General features: G+C 27.2%; 5 protein-coding genes across 8 annotated transcripts in view; 3 read left to right on the top strand and 2 right to left on the bottom strand.

The window, feature by feature from the left end:
- The window catches only part of LOC105368796 (SH3 domain-binding glutamic acid-rich protein homolog), a 5,310-nt gene extending 2,505 nt beyond the window's left edge, over positions 1–2,805 (top strand). For both annotated transcript variants that reach the window (XM_011507923.1, XM_011507921.1), the window contains exon 6: positions 2,068–2,805. The gene's annotated coding sequence lies outside the window, so the exon portion shown is untranslated. The remainder of the gene's footprint in view (positions 1–2,067) is intronic.
- Positions 2,806–3,640: 835 nt separating this feature from the next.
- kri (uracil phosphoribosyltransferase krishah) lies at positions 3,641–6,966 on the bottom strand. 2 transcript variants are annotated; one of them, XM_011507925.1, is made up of 7 exons: positions 6,789–6,966; positions 6,538–6,681; positions 6,399–6,441; positions 6,027–6,321; positions 5,822–5,952; positions 5,683–5,746; positions 3,641–3,787 (listed from the first exon to the last, which is right to left on the bottom strand). In XM_011507925.1, the coding sequence occupies exons 2-7, from the start codon at positions 6,630–6,632 to the stop codon at positions 3,744–3,746; spliced, it is 672 nt and encodes a 223-aa protein (XP_011506227.1). In that variant the 5' UTR covers positions 6,633–6,681; positions 6,789–6,966; the 3' UTR covers positions 3,641–3,743. The 2 variants fall into 2 exon arrangements, with proteins under 2 accessions (XP_011506227.1, XP_011506226.1); XM_011507924.1 differs by having other exon boundaries at positions 6,538–6,966.
- A 4,321-nt stretch (positions 6,967–11,287) lies between these two features.
- Positions 11,288–12,162, top strand: LOC105368799 (transmembrane and coiled-coil domain-containing protein 1). Of its 2 annotated transcripts, none has more exons than XM_011507928.1 (4): positions 11,288–11,373; positions 11,463–11,540; positions 11,619–11,938; positions 12,019–12,162. In XM_011507928.1, the coding sequence occupies exons 1-4, from the start codon at positions 11,313–11,315 to the stop codon at positions 12,109–12,111; spliced, it is 552 nt and encodes a 183-aa protein (XP_011506230.1). In that variant the 5' UTR covers positions 11,288–11,312; the 3' UTR covers positions 12,112–12,162. The 2 variants fall into 2 exon arrangements, with proteins under 2 accessions (XP_011506230.1, XP_011506228.1); XM_011507926.1 differs by having other exon boundaries at positions 11,288–11,388.
- A 261-nt stretch (positions 12,163–12,423) lies between these two features.
- On the bottom strand, positions 12,424–15,205 carry LOC105368795 (FAD-dependent oxidoreductase domain-containing protein 1). Its single transcript, XM_011507920.1, has 6 exons — positions 14,811–15,205; positions 14,433–14,747; positions 13,687–14,193; positions 13,103–13,248; positions 12,775–13,015; positions 12,424–12,678 (listed from the first exon to the last, which is right to left on the bottom strand). The coding sequence occupies exons 1-6, from the start codon at positions 14,898–14,900 to the stop codon at positions 12,424–12,426; spliced, it is 1,554 nt and encodes a 517-aa protein (XP_011506222.1). The 5' UTR covers positions 14,901–15,205.
- Positions 15,206–19,487: 4,282 nt separating this feature from the next.
- LOC105359056 (odorant receptor 4-like) lies at positions 19,488–21,526 on the top strand. Its single transcript, XM_011495532.1, has 5 exons — positions 19,488–19,825; positions 19,958–20,300; positions 21,064–21,168; positions 21,237–21,392; positions 21,467–21,526. The coding sequence occupies exons 1-5, from the start codon at positions 19,488–19,490 to the stop codon at positions 21,524–21,526; spliced, it is 1,002 nt and encodes a 333-aa protein (XP_011493834.1).
- Positions 21,527–21,977: the final 451 nt, after the last annotated feature.

Genomic DNA, 21,977 nt, shown 5'->3' with positions numbered 1-21,977 from the left:
TTAGTTTAATAACCCAGATAGCTGGTCGTCGGGGAAGCATTCGGCCTAGCAATAAATATAAAATACACAAATCAATAAATTATGACCAAGTTTTAGTAAAAGAAAAATTGAATATTGCATTATTAATGCGATAGGCCTTAAATCGATCGCTTCATCAGCCAATTGCAACAAGCACGCGCATACACACGAAAAGTCCAAAGATTTTCATCCTTGCAATGCAAACTTTAAATTTAATAAATTACAAGTCGGCCTGCAGCCGATAAAACAATGCAGATTAACCATAACATCGTTTCACCATAACGATTTCACTATATTTATTTACATTATAATTTTGTCGTTCGGATTATTGGTTTATTTAAGGAAATTTGACCAGGATCGGAGTCCTCTTGATTTTCATATAAATCCCTTCGATTCAGCTTTTGGATTAATAAGTTCGGCCATGTTCTTTCGCTATCAATTACGATTATGAAGAAATTAACGCAAGAGCATTATTTTATTAATTTTTGCGGCTACGAATAAGAGTCCAGCATTTGTAAGTCAACGACAGCGCTCAATCGCCTTACTCATGCAATGCTTAAATAAATTGTTGTATCTAGGGTTGCTTAATCAATATGACAAACGACGCTCGCTTCGGCCGATTATAATAGATCCAGAGTGAATTAACCGAAGTCCGATGCATGATAATGACGACCGGCGGATAAAAAAGCTTACCCCGATGCCAATGAGTGCAACACGAACGGGCCACGAAGAACTCGGCGAGTACGATTCTTACGGCACTTCGGCACGGGGAACAACTTTTTTTCTCTTCAATCGTGCGATTGTTCGATGTTCGATGTTCGATGTTCTCGCACATTTCAGAAATTCGCGCGCTTTTAATCACATCTACCGTACCTTTACTTTTTAAGAGGGAGAATTCATTTAAGGTCGAACATTGGTTCGTTGCCTTTTTGAAAGAGAGAGAGAGAGAGAGAGGAGAGGAGAGAGCCGTCCACCGGGTTTAAACATCGAAAAATGTCTTTAACCCAATGAGCAATTTAAATTGCCAATATAAATATACAAAAAAGGAAATAAAGTGCGCTCGCTCGCAAGATTTTACACAGCTTCGATGTGTCGGACGATGATCGAGAGGATAACTCGATTTCGTTAAACACCCTATACGCTTCTTTTCTTTTTCTTTTTTTTTTCTTATCAAATTCGTACGGCACGAGTAGGTGGTGTGCACTCCCGATGTACCTACCTCCGAGGGTGTCGATGGTAGCGGCTCATTTTCTTGGGATTTCCTAAGTGTGTGAAGGAGAGAAGTTGATTATCGTGCGCCTTTGAAGTGGTGAAGTGTAGCCAGTGATGTAAAACCAATCGATACTTTTCACTAGAATTTTGTGAATTATCCTGGCCTACGAGGCACAGCATTCGATAAAATTTCTCAATTCTGTACTCGCAAGATATGGATTTTGGAAGAGGGATTAAAAAAAAAAGAAAAAAAAAGAAAAAAATATCATCGTCTCCATTATCATCGTCTCTTCGTCCATACCGAATACAAAGTCGATAGACCAAATTACCAAGTGAGTACCCACCGAGGTTTACCAAATTCAACAAATTTTGGCCATTTGTCGTACCATTACTAGGAATAGATGCGAATCAATCTAGGAAAAAAATGTCCATTCCAAAGTATAGTAGCGGATAGAATGAGAGCCATTGACTTTTATAAATTCAATCTTCAGCAAAGAGTTTAATCGGCGAAGCGAAGCTTTGCATTTATCTCGATCGAACGAGTTAAATATTATTTTATCCTTGCAAGTCTAAAGATTTGTTGGAATCCAGGTCAATATGATTTATTCTTAAGCCAATGAATAAAAGTGAGTGGACAGCTTCGGGTTGTATTTTTATAGTTTTTCTGTTACTATTGTAAATTTGTAATGTACCTTTTGTCCTTAAATTTTTAAAATAAACGATAAAACACGTCAGACGTCGATAAAAATACCGCTGTATTTTTAGAACTACTTTGTTCCAAATGTGATTGGTTATATTAGAGAGAACTCTGATCTGTTTACTAACTTTTTCTTGCAGATTAACACTAAAAGCTTCGGTGGCAAGGATCGTAATATTTTTTCTGCTACTGGATATTATACCAACTGGATTTGAAGAATTAGCTCAAGAGCTTCGTGGATTTATTGGAAATAGTTGGGATTACTCCTCTTACCCAAGTGCCCCAAATGGCAATGAAGACTTCCAGAGAATTAAATTCTTGTCTTTAATTTAAATAAGCCAGAGATTGTCCTGTAGCCAAAGATTGTATAGGGTTATAGGTAAAATGTAATTCTTCAAAGTTGTAGTTTTGGTTCTTATGTGTTACCTTAGTAAATTAAAAGAATTAAAAGAAATTCGACTGAATTATAATTCAAATTGTATGCAGATGTTTTATCATATTTAAATACAATATGCTTAGATCATGTCTTCCTCGAGATTGTATCATTTGACGTACCTCTAGTCAAGGATAAATTCATCCTGATCACTAAATAACTGCTTGTCATCGGAAAGAGCAAGATTAAGAGAATGTATGTATTTATTCTCGTTCAAAGTTCTACTCTTTGGGGATCTGATCTCGCTTTCTCATCGCTCTACATTTTCTCTTCCTTAACACCCTGGTATTACTTATTAAAATATTACTCCTTTCAATAATGTAATCCTGTGCAGGTCCCAAATGGTCTTCTTTTTACAATAAAGAACAGAAAAATCTAAACAAGCAACGATCAAAATATCAATTACAGTAGATACGGTAAAACAGTTTTTCGTATTATTAAGGAGAGAGAGAGAGAGAGAGAGAGAGAGAGAGAGGTGAAAAATTGGATAGTCATTATGAACGGAAATGCCGAATGTAGATTTAGGTTTCGAGTAAAATATAATATAAATGAAAATCGAGGAGAACTACCACTTAAAGCTTTGGTTTGGACGGGCATCTTGCGTACGATGAAAGCCAAAGGAATAGAAGGTAAATTTTGTGAAGTACAATACTTTTATAAAGCAAAGAATTGTAAAGCGGCTTAACAAAAGAGATTTTATTCCAAAGAGGATGAAGAAAAGTTAACAAGCATCAAAATAAAGAAAGCTTCGATGATCGAATTTCATTAAAAAACCAACATTCGGACATTTTGAACAAATTAAAATCTAGATAAGTGAGCAATACGTAATCACAAGATAATGTAAATTTTAATTATGAGAAAACTCAGTCTTATATATAATAAATAAATTTTTTATATTTTTTTACTAACATTTGTTTACAAAATATTTATTAGTTTATGCTAGTTTGAATCCTTCCCCAATGACTAGTTATCTATAGCTATACATAACTAGCTATACCAAGGAAATATAATAATGGAGAAAGACCCGTACTGTTACATATTATAAAAAATAACATTTATACGATAAAACGTAATATTAACAGTTTTATTTTACTTAAATTTATAACTAATGAATTGACTACAATTTTCTTCTCAAAAGAAACTTGGAAATTTCTCACTATCATACTTAATAACATCAAAAACAATATAATATTTAATCGTTATAAACAAAATTTAATTTTGATGTTTTCATTTTTAATAAGATTTTTTTAATTTATTGTTAATCACATGTTGAAGTTCCTTTCATTGAAAATATTTTAGGAATGCTTGATTTATTAAGTATTAATTTCAACATTATATATTTGTCTTCCGTATCTTAGTATATTTCTTTGTCGGATGAAAATGTCAGTCTACTATCAATTTCTTCGTTACACCACGTTCTGTACAGCCTGAAATGAACAATATTGTTTAACATCAGTGTCTTTAAATTAGATTATTAGATAATTTAGTTTTATTTTTTGTTAAAGCATATGCTGCTAAATTACATTTTAGATTTATTGTTTTTGTTTTGTTTTGTTCCTTCAATCACCAATAAACAACAAATAAGCTAAATATTTTTATTTCATAGTATAACGTTTGTTTAAAAATAATGCACAAAATAACACGTAATTTTATTACAACTTTTATTTTTATTTTTTCAATTATTTTTGTTACAATACCCTAACTTAAAAAAATGTTTAAATTTCAATTTAGTCTTAAGAATTTAATATTTGTCAGGAAATCAAATCATGGAAAGTACGATACTCTCAAGCTTTGCCTTTCAACGATTCACATTATCCTTTACCATCTTTTTGAAGAACAATGTTGCAGTCACTTTAATTTTCATAAATAAAATGTGGATTTTAAATATTAAATGTTCGTTCATGCTTCTTTCAAATTTAAATTTGATTTAATTTCCTGATTGGATAATACATTAATTAATTTACATTTGTTGTTAAAATTTTGTTGTCACTTAATATGAATTATCAATAAAATATTTTCATAAAGTATAAGTTGAAAAAAAATGAAATAAATATTGTGACCAATAACATTATAACATCATTTGATCATTATGCAATGGTAGAAATATCATTGATCCATAAGGTATTTATTTTTAACCAATACAGTTCAATTGCAAATTTTATGTTCACTTATGTTAATAATAAAAATAAATAGGGATTTTATTTATATTATTAAGATGCCAAGTAATCATAGCGTAGAGAAAGAAAAAAAAATAAGATAAAAATATTTAAGTAGTAAATATTTGAAAAACTTAAAAGTAATTACATTATGCAATTTTTAAATTTGTGATACAGTCCAGTGTAATAATTGATATTTCTGTTATAATATGAAAATTTAATTTGTGTATACATCTATTAAATAAAATATTTTTTATCTAAAACATTTTCAGAACACGTGATCTTACAATCGATAGACAATAATTCGCTATAAATCTCTTTTATAAAAAAATAATAAAAATGCTATACAACTAAAAGGTATGTTATACCATTTTGTATAACGTACAATTATGCTTCATGATTCATACAATTTACATGAAGTGAAAGACAACTCTTTACATTCTGATTTTGTCTATTAAGTTAATATTGATTATGGTCTAAATAATGATTAATTTATAGTAAATTTGAAGAAAGAAAAAAAAAATAAATAAATCAATTTATAAACATTATTACCACGATCAATAAAAACTTAATTGCACATAATTATATTAAAAAAGAAAGTAAATTACTAGCAGGGGAAATATCTAACATAGACTACATCAACTGTATGCGTGTGTGTGTGTATATATATATATATATATATATATATATATATATATATATATATATATATATATGGATTGAGGATATATAAAAAATAATTCAATACCATCGAATAAATGTTAACAAATATCTATTAAATATTTGCTGTAATAAATGCTTGATGTTAAGATCCATTTAGATATTTATAAGGCTTACACAATTGCAAAAATAATCCTCAACAAATACGTTTAATATTTCTATTTACAAAAAATTATTGCTATAAAATAATGCAAATATTACATTAAAATGTTTAATTAAAATAAACATATAGATTATAAAAAAATATAAGGCACAATTGCATTCTCTAACAAAAATCATGTTAAAAATTCTCTACAGTACAATATTTTTACAATTGCACAAGTTATTATTGTTAACCTTTCTCCTGTAATAATTTATTTTCTAAAAAACCTAAGTTCGATCTTTTCACTTTTTGAACCCTGTTCCATCAGTTGGAGCTAGTAAAGGCAAACTAGTTTAGTCCGTACCAAAATATTTTTGTCCAAAATGATTTGGTGCCACTGAATGAATCTCTGACGTTAAAATTTTCATCTATAAGACATTAATATCTCATTTTATAAACAATCTTATATCGCAAATAATTATAGGCATATGTAAATAAATTACCTTGGGAAATGCATTGACTAGAGTTTTGGCTGCAAAAGGTGTACAAAATAAATTGGATAATATAATATTTTCTTCTGACACATTATGTTCTTTTAATACAGCTATTGCTTTTATTACAGTATTTCCAGTACCTGATATATATAAATTGAAATGATTAATGATAATTATCTTAAACAAATTAATAAACATTAATACCAATACAAACTCATTATTGGGTACATCAAGAGAACTTTTCTCTCTGCAATGTCATCTGGAAATTTGGCGTAAACAACTTTTGCTTCGTGTGTGTCAACATTACTCTCAACTAAAATTTTACCAATTCGTATACTGCGACAACAATCTCTTAGACCCTGTTCCATTGCTTCTCCGCTTCTGACAATGGAAACACCACAGTTACCTTTTTGGTATTTTAGCCCCTTGTACTTTGCACCAGTTGGAGTTGTAATAACACATTTTGTGAAAGGTAGTTGATTCAAGCTTTCTTCAATTACTAACCTTATCTAAGCATAACGAGAAATACAGAATGAGCATAAATTTACGATAAGTTCATTGAAAATTTAACGAATGAGCAAACTACCAATCGATCTGCATAGAATTTAAAGTCACTTCTCGTTGTGGTCCTGAAATTAATAAAGATTATATACAGCTTAAGCTTTATTAATATATGACATATTGCATAGAAAAGCATTAGGGTTAGAATTGAAGTATCTACTCACTTGTCCCGTAAAATAGTTTGCAATTCGTTGACTTGGTCGTTCGTCGGTAGAATTTTAAGATTTTGCCCATATTCCTCCTCGTTGTTATCATTCATCAGCTCAATGCAACCATTTTCGGAGTACTTTTTAACAGCGGTATCAACACTACCCATTTTATTAAAAAAAGTTATTTTCAACTATCTACACATACTCTTACTAGTTTACAATCAAGTTCCACACAGTAACACCTGTACCACTGCTCTACACTTTACCGATTTTCGATGAATTTTATCGACCAATCCTATATTACATTGTTTGCATCCGCGAGAGAAAGTTCGACGATTATAAAGATGTTAAAATCGATCCATCAGCACCAGGAACTTAAATTTGTTCTATTAACAAAGCTCGCGTAAATATCGCGTAAACTCGCCCCGATATTGCAAAGGACTTTAATATGTCAATTTTGCAGCAGATAAAAAATAATAATAATAATAATAAATAAGAGCGTGATAGCAAAAAATGCCGATTATTTTGCAAAAGTCTATCGCTTTAGAAAATTCTATTGAATTCAATTTACGAAGCGGCTCCTTCAAGATATTCTAATAAAATCGAAAAACTACTTTGGTGCAGCTTTCTTTGCGTTGCGCAAGTGAGTAATTTTCTATGAATAGTTTGCGCATGCCTTCAATATGTTTAAAGTATTTGTTTTTTTTTTTTTTTTTTCCCTGTTTATTTAAATTTTAAAGTGTATAAATCATTGCCGCTACGTCTATATATTGCACTATTGTATTATTAAATTAAAAATAATTTATATAAAAACGATATGATTGCAATTTGTTCCATTGCTGAACTTTGTGCAATATTTGTTAAACAACGAAACTTTCATACCAGAAACAGTGATCAAAATGTTTTTATCGTAATATTCTATTTCATAATAAGCATTGGATAAGGCGAGCTTATACTAACTATGTTATTCTCTTTGATATCTCAAATACAAAAGTAAATCAACACTTGAGAAGATTATGAATCTTTTAATTGGTATCATTTGACATATATATTTGTATTTTGCACTTGCGATGACTGCAAAACTTTATCAAAAGAAATAAAATAGCAATATACTTTTATAAATATCCTTTGCGCGATGCTAATATTTATCGTTAATTTTGTAAATATTTAAATCTTTTTTATTATTAAAGCTTGTTTTTTTTTTTTTTTAATTCGATGCTATTATATGGCTAAAGAGATGTTTAGAATTCTGTGATGTTGATCTATCCGGTTTGGTGAATGTATTCTAAACTAACTTTAATCGAATAAATTGGAAATCTTCAAGATTAACTTTATACTTATACTTATATTTTTATGCTAATTTTTCACATCGTTAGTGAAATTTCTTTTATCTATCTATAAATCTATAGACTCATTTAGGATTTATTAATTGACAATATATCTTGTACGTTATAAAGTTTATAATTTAAATTTCGACATAAACACATTTTTATTTACGAAATTTGAATGCAAAAATTTTTATACAACGTCAATATTATATATCTCTGTGTGCGTGCGCGCGTATGTATGATTATGCAAATATTCATTAAATAAATAAAATAACAATCTATATATGAAGCCATTAAAATTCTCTTTGAATCGATTATAAGTAAATAATAATATTATAGAAATTTCTTATCTTTAATATTACATTCATTATCATTTTATAATCAATGTAAATAGTGAATCAAGTGAGGAATCATTTTTATTTGTAGACAATACACTTTGCAATTTCAATAAATTCTTTTTAACAGTCAAAATAAAGTAACTTGTACATAGATCTCAAATTACTACTCTTGATCCAAACAGGAAAAATTGAAGTTCATTAAATTTTGGATTGTTATTAAAACATTTCTATTAATCAATATTACCAAATATCATATTTATATATCAATTGGTCTTTTTTTAAGAAAAACAAAAAAAAAAAAATAGATTATTAATTATAATTTTTGTGTTTGTTACAAGAATCAAGTTGATATATTGAAATTGCCAAATTAAAATATTTAAATCGACATATTTAAGAATTTCTTTTAATAACAAAGTAATAACTACTGGATAAATAAAAAGATTAATTTAAAAACTATAAATTCTAGTTTTATAGTATTTAAAATAATAAAGGATTTTATTTGAAATTATCGTATCAGTTGCAATAGGTAAATATAAAAATGAAAAGGATTGCTGAAGTAAAAAAAGGTTTGATTTTGAGTAATAATTTATGAAGAATTAAAATAGTATATTTATTAAATATTTTTAATAAATTTTTGCTTTTAATATAAATTTATTTATTTTTAAATTTTATCTATGCTTAGATAAACAAATTATTTTTCAAATGTATTTTTAATTGTATAATGTATAAGTATTTGTAAGTTGTTTAAAAATAATTATTCCATACTTGTATTTATAATACATTTATGTCGTCGCAAAAAATACATCGCCGAATTAAATATAAAGAGTGTAAGAGACTTTGAAACTTTTAGCGATAAGACGTATCAAATTTCTGGTATTATTGTGTTGATAAGTTAGTAATTAAATTAGTAAATAGATTTTATATTTTATTGGAGAGTTATTATTATCAATATGATCGTTTTCTTTATATCCAACAATATTTTAATGATTTAATTTTTAATATCTTAAATATTTTCTTACTTGTAATTTACAAACTTAGTATCATTAATTTTGTTATATTTGTTATATTCTTCAACTCCTGTAAAGTTATTCTCTTAAGCTAAGGCTTATAAGAAAATTTTATAAAGCAAACGTTCTTTGATATTGTACTATAATATATAAACAATATATTTAAATAATATATTAATATATTCACATGAATATAAATATAAGTATTAAATTTATGCAGTATCAACAATTTTCAATATACTTACATAATATTGTCTCTAAATACGAATTGTATAATCTATTTTTTTATTAATTAATTACATTCAAGCCGGACATTCAATTTATCAAATAATACACATATAATCAGAAATTAATTTCATTAAAATACATTCGAAATAATCAGCTTATTACATACTATTGTAAAATATATCATATGTGTTCATTTTCTCTTTTCATACTCAAATAATGTTTGATCTTTAAGGATGCATATAATTAAAATATAGATTAGAGATATTAAATATATTGGTAATATATAAAATTTTAGTATTTACAAATAATTAGTAAATCCATATATAACTTTAGATTTTATAAAATTGTATTAAAGTATTTATTTATTTTTTTTTTAAATCAAGATGGAATGATTCAAGAATAATGTAAAAATATCTCAAACATTATCATAATTATCAAAAGAATAATCAAACGAGATACGAATATTTAAAAGAATTTGGTACTATATATTTATCGCTTTAAAACATTAATGATCGTATACTTTTTATTGTAAAATTTTATATACTCATATAGTTTTTTGACAAATTATATTTAATATATCATTTTGACTATATTTAATACGTAGCAAGAAAAATTAACATAAAATAATATTAATGCATTATTAACAGATAGGAAATAACAATTGAAAAAGAATACAATTATAAATAAAGTATTCCTTTATAATAAGCGATTTTCTTTTATTAAGCATTATTACAATTTATTGACGGCAAGCAGATATCATTTTTTAAATCATGTAAATTTTATTTTAAATTATATTATGACAGCAAATAATGTAATATCTCTACATTGTAATTATAAAATTGAAAGTAATACTTTGAAAAAGATATAATATATATATATAGTGTTATATTTACTTGTATTTTATGTTTTATTTTCAAGTTATTACTATATATATGGGTGTATATATATATATATATATATATATATATATATATACACACACGCATGTACATATTATTGCATAATTTAAAAAATCCAAAAGATCTACAAATTTACGTACTACGTTAAAATTTTCTTTATTAATTTATTTAAATTTTAAAGTGAAATTATAATCAAAATGATTCTTATTAATAACGTATAATATTAATAAGAAATAATTAACTATTCATCTATATTAATATAACAACTATCGAATGATATAACCAGAGAATTAAATAACTTGGCAATTACTTATGTAAACAATGTTTAATCTTTACAAGATCTTATTAATTTAAATTATAATATAATCCATATGTCGAATGTTAACGAATTTAACGTTATTTTCTTACATTAATTTAATTCTTTATGGGGAAACGTCAATTGACAAATAAAATTACTTGAAATTATTATTTCATAAAAGTATCTCTAAATAGACGTAATAGAATTTTTCTGAAAATTGCCGATATTTAATTCAAATAACTTATATATTAATAACAAATTTGGAAAAAATCATTTAATTACGACGGTTGGTACAATAATCAGATATTATCACGTGACTGTTACTGAGCAATTTTTATCACTGGATCGTCTGCTTCTACATCACGTTCATTCACATTACCAATTTTCCTGAAATTGTTTGATTGTTATGTTTCTAACGATATTTGATACTTCAACTCAATCATTTTAATCGGTTTGGTTGTGAAATACTATTTTCGGAATACCCCTTCTACAGATTAATATTTGTAATAATTTATATGCATTTGCACGAAGGTCTTAGCTGATGTGAAATGTAATACATTGTAAATTTCAACTTTGTAAACTATTTGACAACTTTATTTGCGTTAGTATTCTGTAGGCCTAATTTATGGAATATTCAATATAATAAATATTTGTAAAAGTTTATATATATATGATAAATAATTAATATAATAATGTGGGCGGACACAGTTTTAATTTTATTCATTAGCATTTGCACAGCTCTTTTGGGTGAAGGTAAAGAAGTAAAATGTACTTTAATACAAATTTAAATAAAAAATTTGTTATATAATAAAAATTCAGCTTATTTATTTTGCTTTTCAAAGGGTTGACCTGGTTAATGGTATATAGAACTGAAAAATATCAAAAATTAAAAGCTGAGGTAGAAAAACAAAGTAAAAAATGTAAGTCATTTATGTTTAAACAATTATTTTTACAACATAAATAAGATGTATATAATGGTTTATATTTGAATAACATAGTGGAAAAAAGAAAAGAGGCACATGGTGATTCGTTAGATAAACAACAGAAGAAGAAAATTGAACGCGAGGAAGAAAGGTTAAAAAATAATAATAGAGACTTATCACTAGTTAAAATGAAATCGATGTTCGCTATAGGATTTGCTTTTACTGCATTGTTGAGTATGTTCAATAGCATTTTTGATGGGCGTATTGTAGCAAGACTTCCATTTGTTCCAATAAGCTGGATCCAAGGTTTATCCCATAGAAATCTATTGGGAGACGATTATACGGAATGTTCTTTTATATTTTTATATATTCTATGTACAATGAGTATTAGACAGGTGAGATTTTCTTTAATTAACAATTTCAATTTACTTCTTCAATTATTATAATTCCATTATTAATTTAACAAATATTCTAGAATATCCAAAAGTTACTTGGTTTTGCACCATCGCGAACAGCCAGTAAACAAGGCGGTAGTATATTTGGTCCTCCCCCGCAACAATTTAAATAAAAGAATGAAAGTGATCAAAATTAGTGCAAGAACAATAAATTTCAGAATTAAGTGCAAGCATAAACAATTGTGTATATATATAAATATATATATATATATATATATATATATATATATATATATATATATATATTTACATACGTATACACACAAAAAAACATATATTATATAGGAACAACATCATATTTCTATATACTTATTTTGTGTGATCATATATGATCGATAATAATAAATAAATTTAATTTTTAAATTAAATATAATATTTTATTTTACACAGTTATTTACAAAATATTTTATAAATCATTTAAAATTTTACCAAATATTATTTTCTTTGATTGGTTCATTAATAATAAATCTTTCAAAAGATAATCTGGATAAATTTATAGTTGTATATTCCTTGTGCTCTATTAATTCTGATACTGCTCGACCGACAGCTGGTGCTTGTTGAATACCATGACCACTGAAGCCAGTACAAATAATTAAATTATCATGATACGGATGATAACCTATAATACCATTTTCATCATATGTATTGTATTCATAGTATCCTGCCCATGAAGATTTAATCTGGAAAGTTTAATAATCGATATATGTAAATAAATATTGACAAATTGTGACAAACTAAAAGTATAATATATTTTTGTAAATTAAAGCATGTTAAACCTTCAAATTTTCAAAAGTTTTTACTCGTTTCGCTAGAATAGGCCAAATTTTGTTTTCAAAATAATATTGGTCAACGTCCAAGTTATCTATAGAAGGCTCTTCATCTTCTTCGGGAGAAAGACCACAAATATAATAGTTGGCTAAGCCTTCTCGTCGAAAATAGGTACCCGTTGGATCTATAGTCAATGGGATATTCAGTCCTGGTCCACTGGGAGCATGAAAGCAATAAACATACCGTTTCCTAAAATATTTTTGAATACATGTTTTATGACATACGAGTTTGATAATAAAAGAAACTTAATATAATACGTAATTTCATATATTATACCTAGGCTCTACTGGCAATGGTACAGATAACATATCCTTGTCGTAACCAATCTTCGCCATTTTTGCAATATTTCCGCTGAATGCACCAGCAGCAATAATGCATTTGCTGAAATACATGGGTCGCAATTGGCCATCTTCCGTTTGTACCTAAATTAACATCAAATGACAATATTAATTACAATGCTCATAACTTGCCAAAGAATGCCTAAGTATTATAATTTGTATGAATAATTTTTTTACAAAGGGAAATGATTTCAATGAATTTTCAATTAAATAGATCTCGAAAAGTGTAGATTCGCATTGGTACTATTTGCATTTGAAAATTGGTTTTGCTCAGTTAGGATAATTTATTTACAAACTCTCTTAAAATTGTCAAGAATATTAGTTGAAAATAGTCATTTAATTTGCTTAATTTAAAACTGTGAAAAACAGAAAAAAATTCAAATGTATCTTAATTTGTGTTTACAATGCAGTAAAGTATAGACGAAATTGATTTTACAATACATATACCCTAAAATTCACTCCTTGAGCTTAAAACTATTTCCCTTGTTTAATAATTTAATAATAATTTAAAGTCTTGCTCACAACTAAATATTCAAGCTGCTGGTGCTCCCCTTGCTGGACACCGGAAACGAATGCATTTTTGTCAATTTTAAAACTAAATCCTTTCGCTTCCGCAGTAACGTAATCTACTCCCAACGATAATGCCTTACATTTTAAGGCATATAAAAGAGACCATGGATCAAACCATCCTTCATTTTCTAACCCAAGACAACCAATCTCAATATCATCGGTCGTAAGCCAAGGAAATTTATATTTTAACTGCTTTGCATTCAAAATTACATTTCTAGCTCCCAAAGAATTTTGTAATTCAGAATTTTTCTTTAATAGTTCAGAATGTTCGGCTTTAGCTAGTGACAAATATCCATACGGGTGAAATTGTACGTCTACGGGAGGCTCTCCCTCAATTCCTAAGTACTGATTTATATTCCGTAAAAATTCAGCACCAAACAGTGACATCTCAATATTTTCCTCCAAAGAGAATTGCTGCCTTAAGCCACCAACCGATAAAACAGTCGATGCTTGTTTATACTAAAATAAATATTGAAAGGATTGAAGTAATTATTAATTATTAAGACATAATTAAGAATTGAGATTAATTGTGAACCAATGAATTTTATAAGGAAAAATTTACAACTGATAAAACTGTCGAGTTAATAGAAATTCATAATAAATCGTCATAACGTATTGATGCGCCATAACTATGGATAACATTTTTTCCACAAACATTAAATTTTAATAATGAAGAACGAGTATAGAATTTAGCATACAGTGGGATCCTTTTCAACGACAGCAACACGTAAACTTGCTTTGCCAAGACGCTTACACCAATAAGCTATAGAACTGCCTATGGCACCTCCGCCAATTATTAAAATATCGCAATAATTTGGAAAAATTGGCGCATTAGGATTATCCCAATTTATAACTCTTCCATCTTTATCTAAAGCGGGATTTGGCTTATCTTTCCAAAACGTTAGATTGTTTTTTATTAATGCAGCATCTCTTTGTAAGCATTGACGTATTTTAGTCATTGGATCTGGATGCGGTGCTTTCATGTCTTTAATCTCCGAAACATCTTTAGAATCCTAAAAAAATTTTTTAAAAATTATAAAATAAATATTAATATTAGTTGAGTTAATTGATATTACCTTAGTAGCTTTCGTCGAGTACAAATGACATAGTCGAGCGTATGAGAAATTAATTTTATTGCTGCCTGTCTTAATGAAATGGCATAGCATTTTATACTTTGGATTTAACTTTGCTCGATTAAATGAAAACTGCTGCCACGCTATTGATTTATAGAAAAAAACTTATGTCTTGATAAGCTTAATCGCTCAGTCTGCGTTTTTTGCCGTTTCTCTATTATGTAATCTTATATTTTGAAATTAAATAAAATTCCATTGATAAACTGATAAATATAAAACTATATTTAAATGCTAATCTGCCAAATACAATGTGTGTTGATATCGTCAAATTAACAGCAATACAAATAAATGGATGAAATAATTTTTTTTATAAATATCTCGCATAAATGAAAATTCATATAATTTGGGAATGCGTAGGTCTCTAAAAGTGACAAAAGGAAACGATAAAAGTAAACAATCTAAATGTTTAAATAAAAGTGAGTAGATTTAATTTAAGTAGAATATATAAGTTCTAGGCTAAATTTTGGTATTTCGCCACAAACATGCTATCATTATTATTACAGACCTTTTTTACACAAAAAGGAGGAAATTTTCCAAGTTCTTACGACCAGCATCTGCTTACTTTATAATGAAAATTACAGTTTTATTTCTGCAACAGGACCTCTTTCATGGCTATGTACCCCATCAATTTCGCAACGAGTAAAACCTAAGCTGGCTAGATTTATATTTAACCTAAACACACTGAATACCATTTGTTCCAAATGAAAATGAGCCAATTTCATTACAGAATAAAATGCATCTTTACCAAAATTACCAGCTCATAATGAAGTACCGCAACGAGCCCGAGCCTCGCACTAGTAATTCATAGACTCGTGGATGAGTGTACCTGAGTACCTAAGCAGCCGACACAATATCATGCCGATATGTTACATATCCTGCTTACAATATTTCGCTTGGCCACCTCTTGGCAACTGTGTTAATCCATATTCCATGTTTATGCGTGGTCACGTGGGTGCTTAGGCCGTGAAGCGAGTACTTGCAGGGTACTCGTTAATTTGCAACTAATGCTCGGTGGTTGCAGAAGCGTGGACGTAGATTAAATTTGCATTGACGCCAGCTGGTGGAATGGCGAGATGACGAGAGCGAGTGAACGACTCACTTTTCCTCCTGACGTCGATTAACCAGACGTATAGGGATTAAGAAAAGATAGCTAAATGGCTAGACATTTAAATTTAGCGCGCAAGTGTGACAATGTGAAGTTTATCAAGGCGATGCTCTATTGTTTTTCACCACTTCGCGGTTTAAAAATTCGCGGTTCAAAAGAAAGATGAATAATCAGCAACACGCCGAACATGCCTTTTTATAATTAACGCAGCGCTGATTGATTTATTAAAAGCAAAAAAATCCATTGAGTAACGCAAATTTGAGATATTGAAACTGGAATAAATTGGATTAGATTGCCTTTGAGCAGAATTCATAAATATACAAGGCGCAACCAAGATTAATTAGCAATGGGTTTATTGAAATTAATTTAGCTTTAAGCAACTTTAGGCTTCAAGCTTCGAGGGAACAGGATGTTCTATGAGATAATACTTACCTCATAATTCTCTTTGCGTGGCTGCTAATTTTCTTCGCGCGTCATTCCTTCGATTTTTCATTCATCCTCAGCAAAGGAGAATGCCTGGTTTATTTGCAAGGTTTATTTAAATTTTTAATTAAAATTAAAAAAGACAATTAGACTTAAAATGATTTTATTCGTATACCTTGCGCTTCGTTATGATCTTACGGTAAATAAAATACTCCATTTTTACGATTGATTTTCATTTGCTTTTCTTAAACTCTCCTTCAATCGGTTTTACAATTTCATCTACAATATACTTTCATGGTGCCGATCGGTTCGCAAGTGTATCGATAACAATTTTCCTTTGTAATTTAGTTTACACTGTATTATCCAGCAATATCTCATTGGGTATAATTGACTGCGTGTAAAGAACATTTCCAGAACTTTGATCGTTAATAAGATTTTCAACGATTTTCAAGTATCCAGAATATTTATAATAAGAAATAATTTAAGATGTCGAATTAGTTTTATGATCATCGGTAATACAGGAATAACCCGATACGTCATTTATTTGGACTTTGTTTCGACTTGGACCGGTGAAAAATAATTTCAGTTATTTTAGTTCAGATTATCTATATATATATATATATATATATATATATATATATATATATAATCCTATATATAATTTATATAATTACATATAATATCTCAGGATGATATTGTTTTCTTTTCTTGTGTTATTCAATTCAAAACTTATGTCTGAATGATATAGCTGTTTTAATAAATAAAAAATATCTAACTAAAGGTATAGTTTTTTTTTATCGTTATTGTACGGATATTTTTATTGCTTCTCTTCGAATATGTGTCTAATATTTATACGAATACAGTATATTGTCATTAAATAAATATGTAAAAAGTTTTTAATATTTTCTATATTCTATATGTTTAATGCAATTGAAAATTTAGTGTTCAAAATCTTATAAATTTATTAACTATAATAACAATTTTATTTCAGCAATATGATAATAGTAAATATTAACATAAAAACCTTTCAATGTTTTAAAAATATTTTCTTTATAAGCTCTTATTTTCATTTCATTATTATTGTTCTTGAATTACTTCATTCGCATATTTTATATTCATAAAACTCTTTAAAGCTGATTATTTAAAAAGTATATATTAGCGAATTTAAATTATTCGAATAGCAGCTATTCTCTCGCACAATTACCAATAATATTTATTTTACTTGATACATGACATGAAAATGTGTCGAACATGTGTTAAAATAAAAATTTAACGATAACAAATTATTTAAATGATTTTCAAGTATTATGAATACGATGTGAAAATAAAATTTTGCAATGATAGAATAAATTATAAAGAATTGTGAATTAAGATTCATAATTTAATATATAGCTTGAAATTTTTTAATTTTTTAATTTTTTAATTTTTTAATTTATCGATACTTTTATGAGGCTATTTAATTTGTGTAAGCAAACTTATTTACTACAAAAAAAAAAAAAAAACAATAATAACGAAATAAAAATATGTTTATCAACAACACTCATAAGTTATCGCTTCGTTATATCGACAATCCAATTCAGTATTCTAGAAAAGAAATAGAGTTTGATAAAAAGCATATGCTAAATATAAGATAATTTTTATTTGATAACAATTTGTTATTAGAAAGTAAATATATTACGAATTATTAGTAATCTCTTGATGCAATTATTTTATTGGACGTGAGTGAAAATTAAGTCAAAGATAATTTAAGTGGCCCAAACAAACAATAAAATAATAATTATTTTTATCTACTTTATTATCTATCTTACGTATACATACATACATACATACATATATATATATATATATATATATTTATATATATATGCGTGCATGCGCGTGCATATGTTTTTGCGCGCGCGCGTGTGTGTGTACATATATTTCTAATCTGGATTATATTATGTCCTTGAATATTTTAATACAAGGCGACAGTACAGCTGAGCACGTTCACATGCTCTGCATCGTGTTTTTGCATAACAAATCACACGTTGTTTGTCAAATAATAGGCACATAAAGTTGTTAGTCGTTGCATATGCCAATGAAGTATTGGCTATTGCACTAATCCATATTAAATTTTGATGTAATATGTAATTGGTTTAATAATACAAAGTCGAGTCAATTTAATAGGATAAACAATTTGGAAAATAAGGAAACATTTTTTAATGTATTGAATTTTATGGCTTATTTATATTTTTACAATGATGAAAGTACAACTTGGTCAAATATTATTTAGAGATAACATTGTGTTTCAGCTCAAAAGTACATAACATATCGATATTGTTACGATATTTTATATAATATATATGCTTCCATTTAAATATACATTGACAATTTATAAGAAATAATTAAATACGATGAAAAATGATTACTTACTTTGTACTAAAAGTATCTCGAAGACTTTAAAAATTTAAACAATTTTATGGATAATTTTCCTTTTCTCTGAAAATACGATTTCTAATCAAGAGAACTAAGAATTACTAATAAAATTAGTGTTTTTAAGAATAAAGCATATTCATTTGCAAAATTTAGACAAAGAGAACAAAAAATCATCTTGGAGAAAAATAATTATTAAAACTAATATTATAATATTTCATAGATTTTTTATTATTTTAAATTTTATTGTTTAATATTATTATTATTGTTGTTGTCGTCGTCGTCGTCGTCGTCGTCGTCCTTGTTGCTGCTGTTGATGCTGCTCTTGCCGTTGTTATTATTATTGCTATTATTGTTATTGTTATTCCAAGAAATAATATAATCGGTACAAAGTCACTTTATGTCATATGTTAAAATAATAAATAGGAATGTAACAAATGTAAGTAGAAGCAATTTCAATTTCAAATATGCAAACTACTATTAGTAAAGTAGAAAACGATGTATGTTCTTTGAGCTATTTGAAATAATCACATAATTGCCGAATATATTATTCATACGTAATACCAATTGAGAAAATCGAGAATTCGTACGCATCATTCGCGATATGAGACAATTCAGAATATCTATTCACTAGTGTTGGGCATTTAAAGTTAAAAATAAATTAAAAAAAATTTATTATAATGGACATATTACCTGATCATTTTCGAATGTTACGGTATCTAGGTTTGTGGTATCAAGCAGATGAAAGCTTTTGGATAATTAAAGAAATATATTCAATTGTCACTATAATTATGATTTTTAGTTTTATCTGTCTGCAAGTTGCAGCAACATCAGTCTTAGCTAATGGTAATTTGAAAATTTTTATCGAGACTTTGTCAATAGTATTGACCTATATTAGTTTCTTCTTCAAAATGATAAATTTTAAAATTCAACGTAAAAATATGAATAAACTACTGGATAGTTTTCGAATGGAAATTTGCCAACCAAAGACACCACAGGAAAATAATATTATCCTAGAATATAAAAATTTGACTACGAAAATTTTAACTTACTACAGGTCGCTAGCCATATTAGCAGGGATATTTCTAATATTGTTACCAATCCTAAAACAAGAATTACACAAAAGAGTTCTTCCTTTTAATATTTATAGCCCAGTTGATCTTACAAATCCAACTGTTTATGCCTTGGTATATTTTTACGAGGTGTTGATGAATATTATAAGTGTTTTGTTACACATCGTTTTAGACAGTATGGGAGTATCATTTATTTGCTTAATTTCTGGCCAGTTAGAGCTGTGTTGCTATAGAATCGTCACTTGGAGTGAAAACGTAGAAAAATTCTCAAGGAAAAAGTCAATAAAATATATTGTTATGCATCATAATTTAATAAAAGATATATTTCAGAGAACGGAAAATTTTTTCATGATTATAATAATACCGTTTTTCTCAATATGTTTATTGGTTATTTGCCTCGTTTTGTTTCAACTGGTGCAGGTAAAGCTTTTGAAACAATATTTTATTTACAAAATTTCATCTATTTATAATATAAAATTATATAAAATATGCGCACAATGTCATATTTATGATAATCACTTGATTTCTCGAAGTCTAATTAATTGGCACGTAAATTAATTTGACAAATGTAAATTTATCGAAAATTTTTCTGTAGCAATCCTGTAGCAAAATCCGTGGCTATTAAACAAATTTACCAGATAGCCATTTACCGCTGTTCAATAAGCCTTGCACACATTTTTTTTTTTATTTTATTTTTTTTTTTTTATTTTAAATTACGCGTCACTCAAGAATACAAATCTTAACTAATATCTTTTTAACATAATATTCTACTGTCTAATATGTAAAATACAAAAGAAAAAAACAAATTTGATTCCCGGCTCTCTAAAATATAATTATTAGTTTTCAATATTGCATTAAATTATTATTGAACGTATGTATTAACAAAATTACAGAATATCTTAATCTAATTACCTATCTTAAATATATATTCAAATCAAACGCGCTTTAATTACAACGGCAATTACAATAATTGTAATGATAAGCGTAGATGTTGTTGACATGGTTAACATGTCGATTTATCATTAAAAAAAAAAGAAAAGAAGAAAAAAATATACATATATATATATATATATATATATATATATATATATATGTAAATTATTTTATCATTTTATTAACTAGTTATTACTCGTCCTCACATTGCGATAATTAAGGATTACTTTATATTTTTTTTATACTGTAGAAGAATGTTTCCTTTAGCGAGCACGGCGTTTTGGCATTATATTTTTTTACTTTAATCAATGAGGTATTTTTGTTTTGTTGGTTTGGCAATCAGCTAACAGTGAAGGTATTTTATTAAAATTCAATATACCCTTAATGTACTAATATTAAGCTATATTTGAATTATTCTTCTAGAGCGAAAAGATATTGAATGCAGTGTATAAAAGTAATTGGCTAGAATTAACGACAAAGGATAGAAAATCATACTACTTTGCAATGCTTATGGGTGCAAAAGGATTAACAATGTCCTACCACGGCTTATGTCAGCTTTCTGTAAAAACTTATGCTTGGGTATTTTTCAATTACATAATTCAATAATATTCATTAAACAAAATATTTAACGATTATATTGAAATTATTTTTAGATAATTAAAATGACTTACACGGTCTTTAATTTACTTCAACGAGTTCAAATTAATAATTGATTAACGAATAATCCATCGATTGATAAATTATTCAGAAATTTAATCTCATAAAATCAAGTATGGATTATAAATCATGTATTGTATTAGTGCAAATAAATAATGTAGTTGTCAAATTAATTTAACTATTTCAAAAATTTTATAACAATGACCCTTGATTATTCATTTTAGCTAACTAGATTCGAATACGTAAAGTGGAAACTTTTATCTTTAATAAGTTTGCATAATGTAATTTTTAATTTTCATAAGAAGGGCAAAAAGCGTTATATCAACGTTATAACGAATAGTTAATTCACTTATTATACCCATGGAATTAATAATTAAAACTTTTCATATAAATTTAATGAATTTAAGGAACTTGAGTGGCGTTAATACACAAATTGTCGTTTCGATTTCTTATCAGAACATGAAAACCGTACGTGCTAATCTCATTGTTGAAAAACAATTAAATAAA

Source organism: Ceratosolen solmsi, unplaced genomic scaffold (assembly GCF_000503995.2).
Source record: "Ceratosolen solmsi marchali unplaced genomic scaffold, CerSol_1.0 scaffold1, whole genome shotgun sequence".
Classification (NCBI taxonomy): Eukaryota; Metazoa; Arthropoda; class Insecta; order Hymenoptera; family Agaonidae; genus Ceratosolen; species Ceratosolen solmsi.
Note: the sequence above shows the minus strand (reverse complement) of the source record. Positions and strands in the feature narration are given on the sequence as shown.

What these genes read in the sequence shown, in the direction of transcription:
- kri (XM_011507924.1), bottom strand. Translation starts at nt 6,689, where the DNA reads ATGGGTAGTGTTGATACCGCTGTTAAAAAGTACTCCGAAAATGGTTGC. An exon ending in CAAACTATTTTACGGGACAA is followed by an intron (nt 6,442 to 6,537) that starts GTGAGTAGATAC and finishes TATTAATTTCAG; the next exon opens with GACCACAACGAGAAGTGACT. An exon ending in AATTCTATGCAGATCGATTG is followed by an intron (nt 6,322 to 6,398) that starts GTAGTTTGCTCA and finishes CGTTATGCTTAG; the next exon opens with ATAAGGTTAGTAATTGAAGA.
- LOC105368799 (XM_011507926.1), top strand. Translation starts at nt 11,313, where the DNA reads ATGTGGGCGGACACAGTTTTAATTTTATTCATTAGCATTTGCACAGCT. An exon ending in TGAAGGTAAAGAAGTAAAAT is followed by an intron (nt 11,389 to 11,462) that starts GTACTTTAATAC and finishes TGCTTTTCAAAG; the next exon opens with GGTTGACCTGGTTAATGGTA. An exon ending in GTACAATGAGTATTAGACAG is followed by an intron (nt 11,939 to 12,018) that starts GTGAGATTTTCT and finishes CAAATATTCTAG; the next exon opens with AATATCCAAAAGTTACTTGG.
- LOC105368795 (XM_011507920.1), bottom strand. Translation starts at nt 14,900, where the DNA reads ATGCTATGCCATTTCATTAAGACAGGCAGCAATAAAATTAATTTCTCA. An exon ending in ACTCGACGAAAGCTACTAAG is followed by an intron (nt 14,748 to 14,810) that starts GTAATATCAATT and finishes AAATTTTTTTAG; the next exon opens with GATTCTAAAGATGTTTCGGA. An exon ending in TCGTTGAAAAGGATCCCACT is followed by an intron (nt 14,194 to 14,432) that starts GTATGCTAAATT and finishes TATTTATTTTAG; the next exon opens with TATAAACAAGCATCGACTGT.
- LOC105359056 (XM_011495532.1), top strand. Translation starts at nt 19,488, where the DNA reads ATGGACATATTACCTGATCATTTTCGAATGTTACGGTATCTAGGTTTG. An exon ending in GAAAATAATATTATCCTAGA is followed by an intron (nt 19,826 to 19,957) that starts ATATAAAAATTT and finishes TAATATTTATAG; the next exon opens with CCCAGTTGATCTTACAAATC. An exon ending in TTTTGTTTCAACTGGTGCAG is followed by an intron (nt 20,301 to 21,063) that starts GTAAAGCTTTTG and finishes TTTATACTGTAG; the next exon opens with AAGAATGTTTCCTTTAGCGA.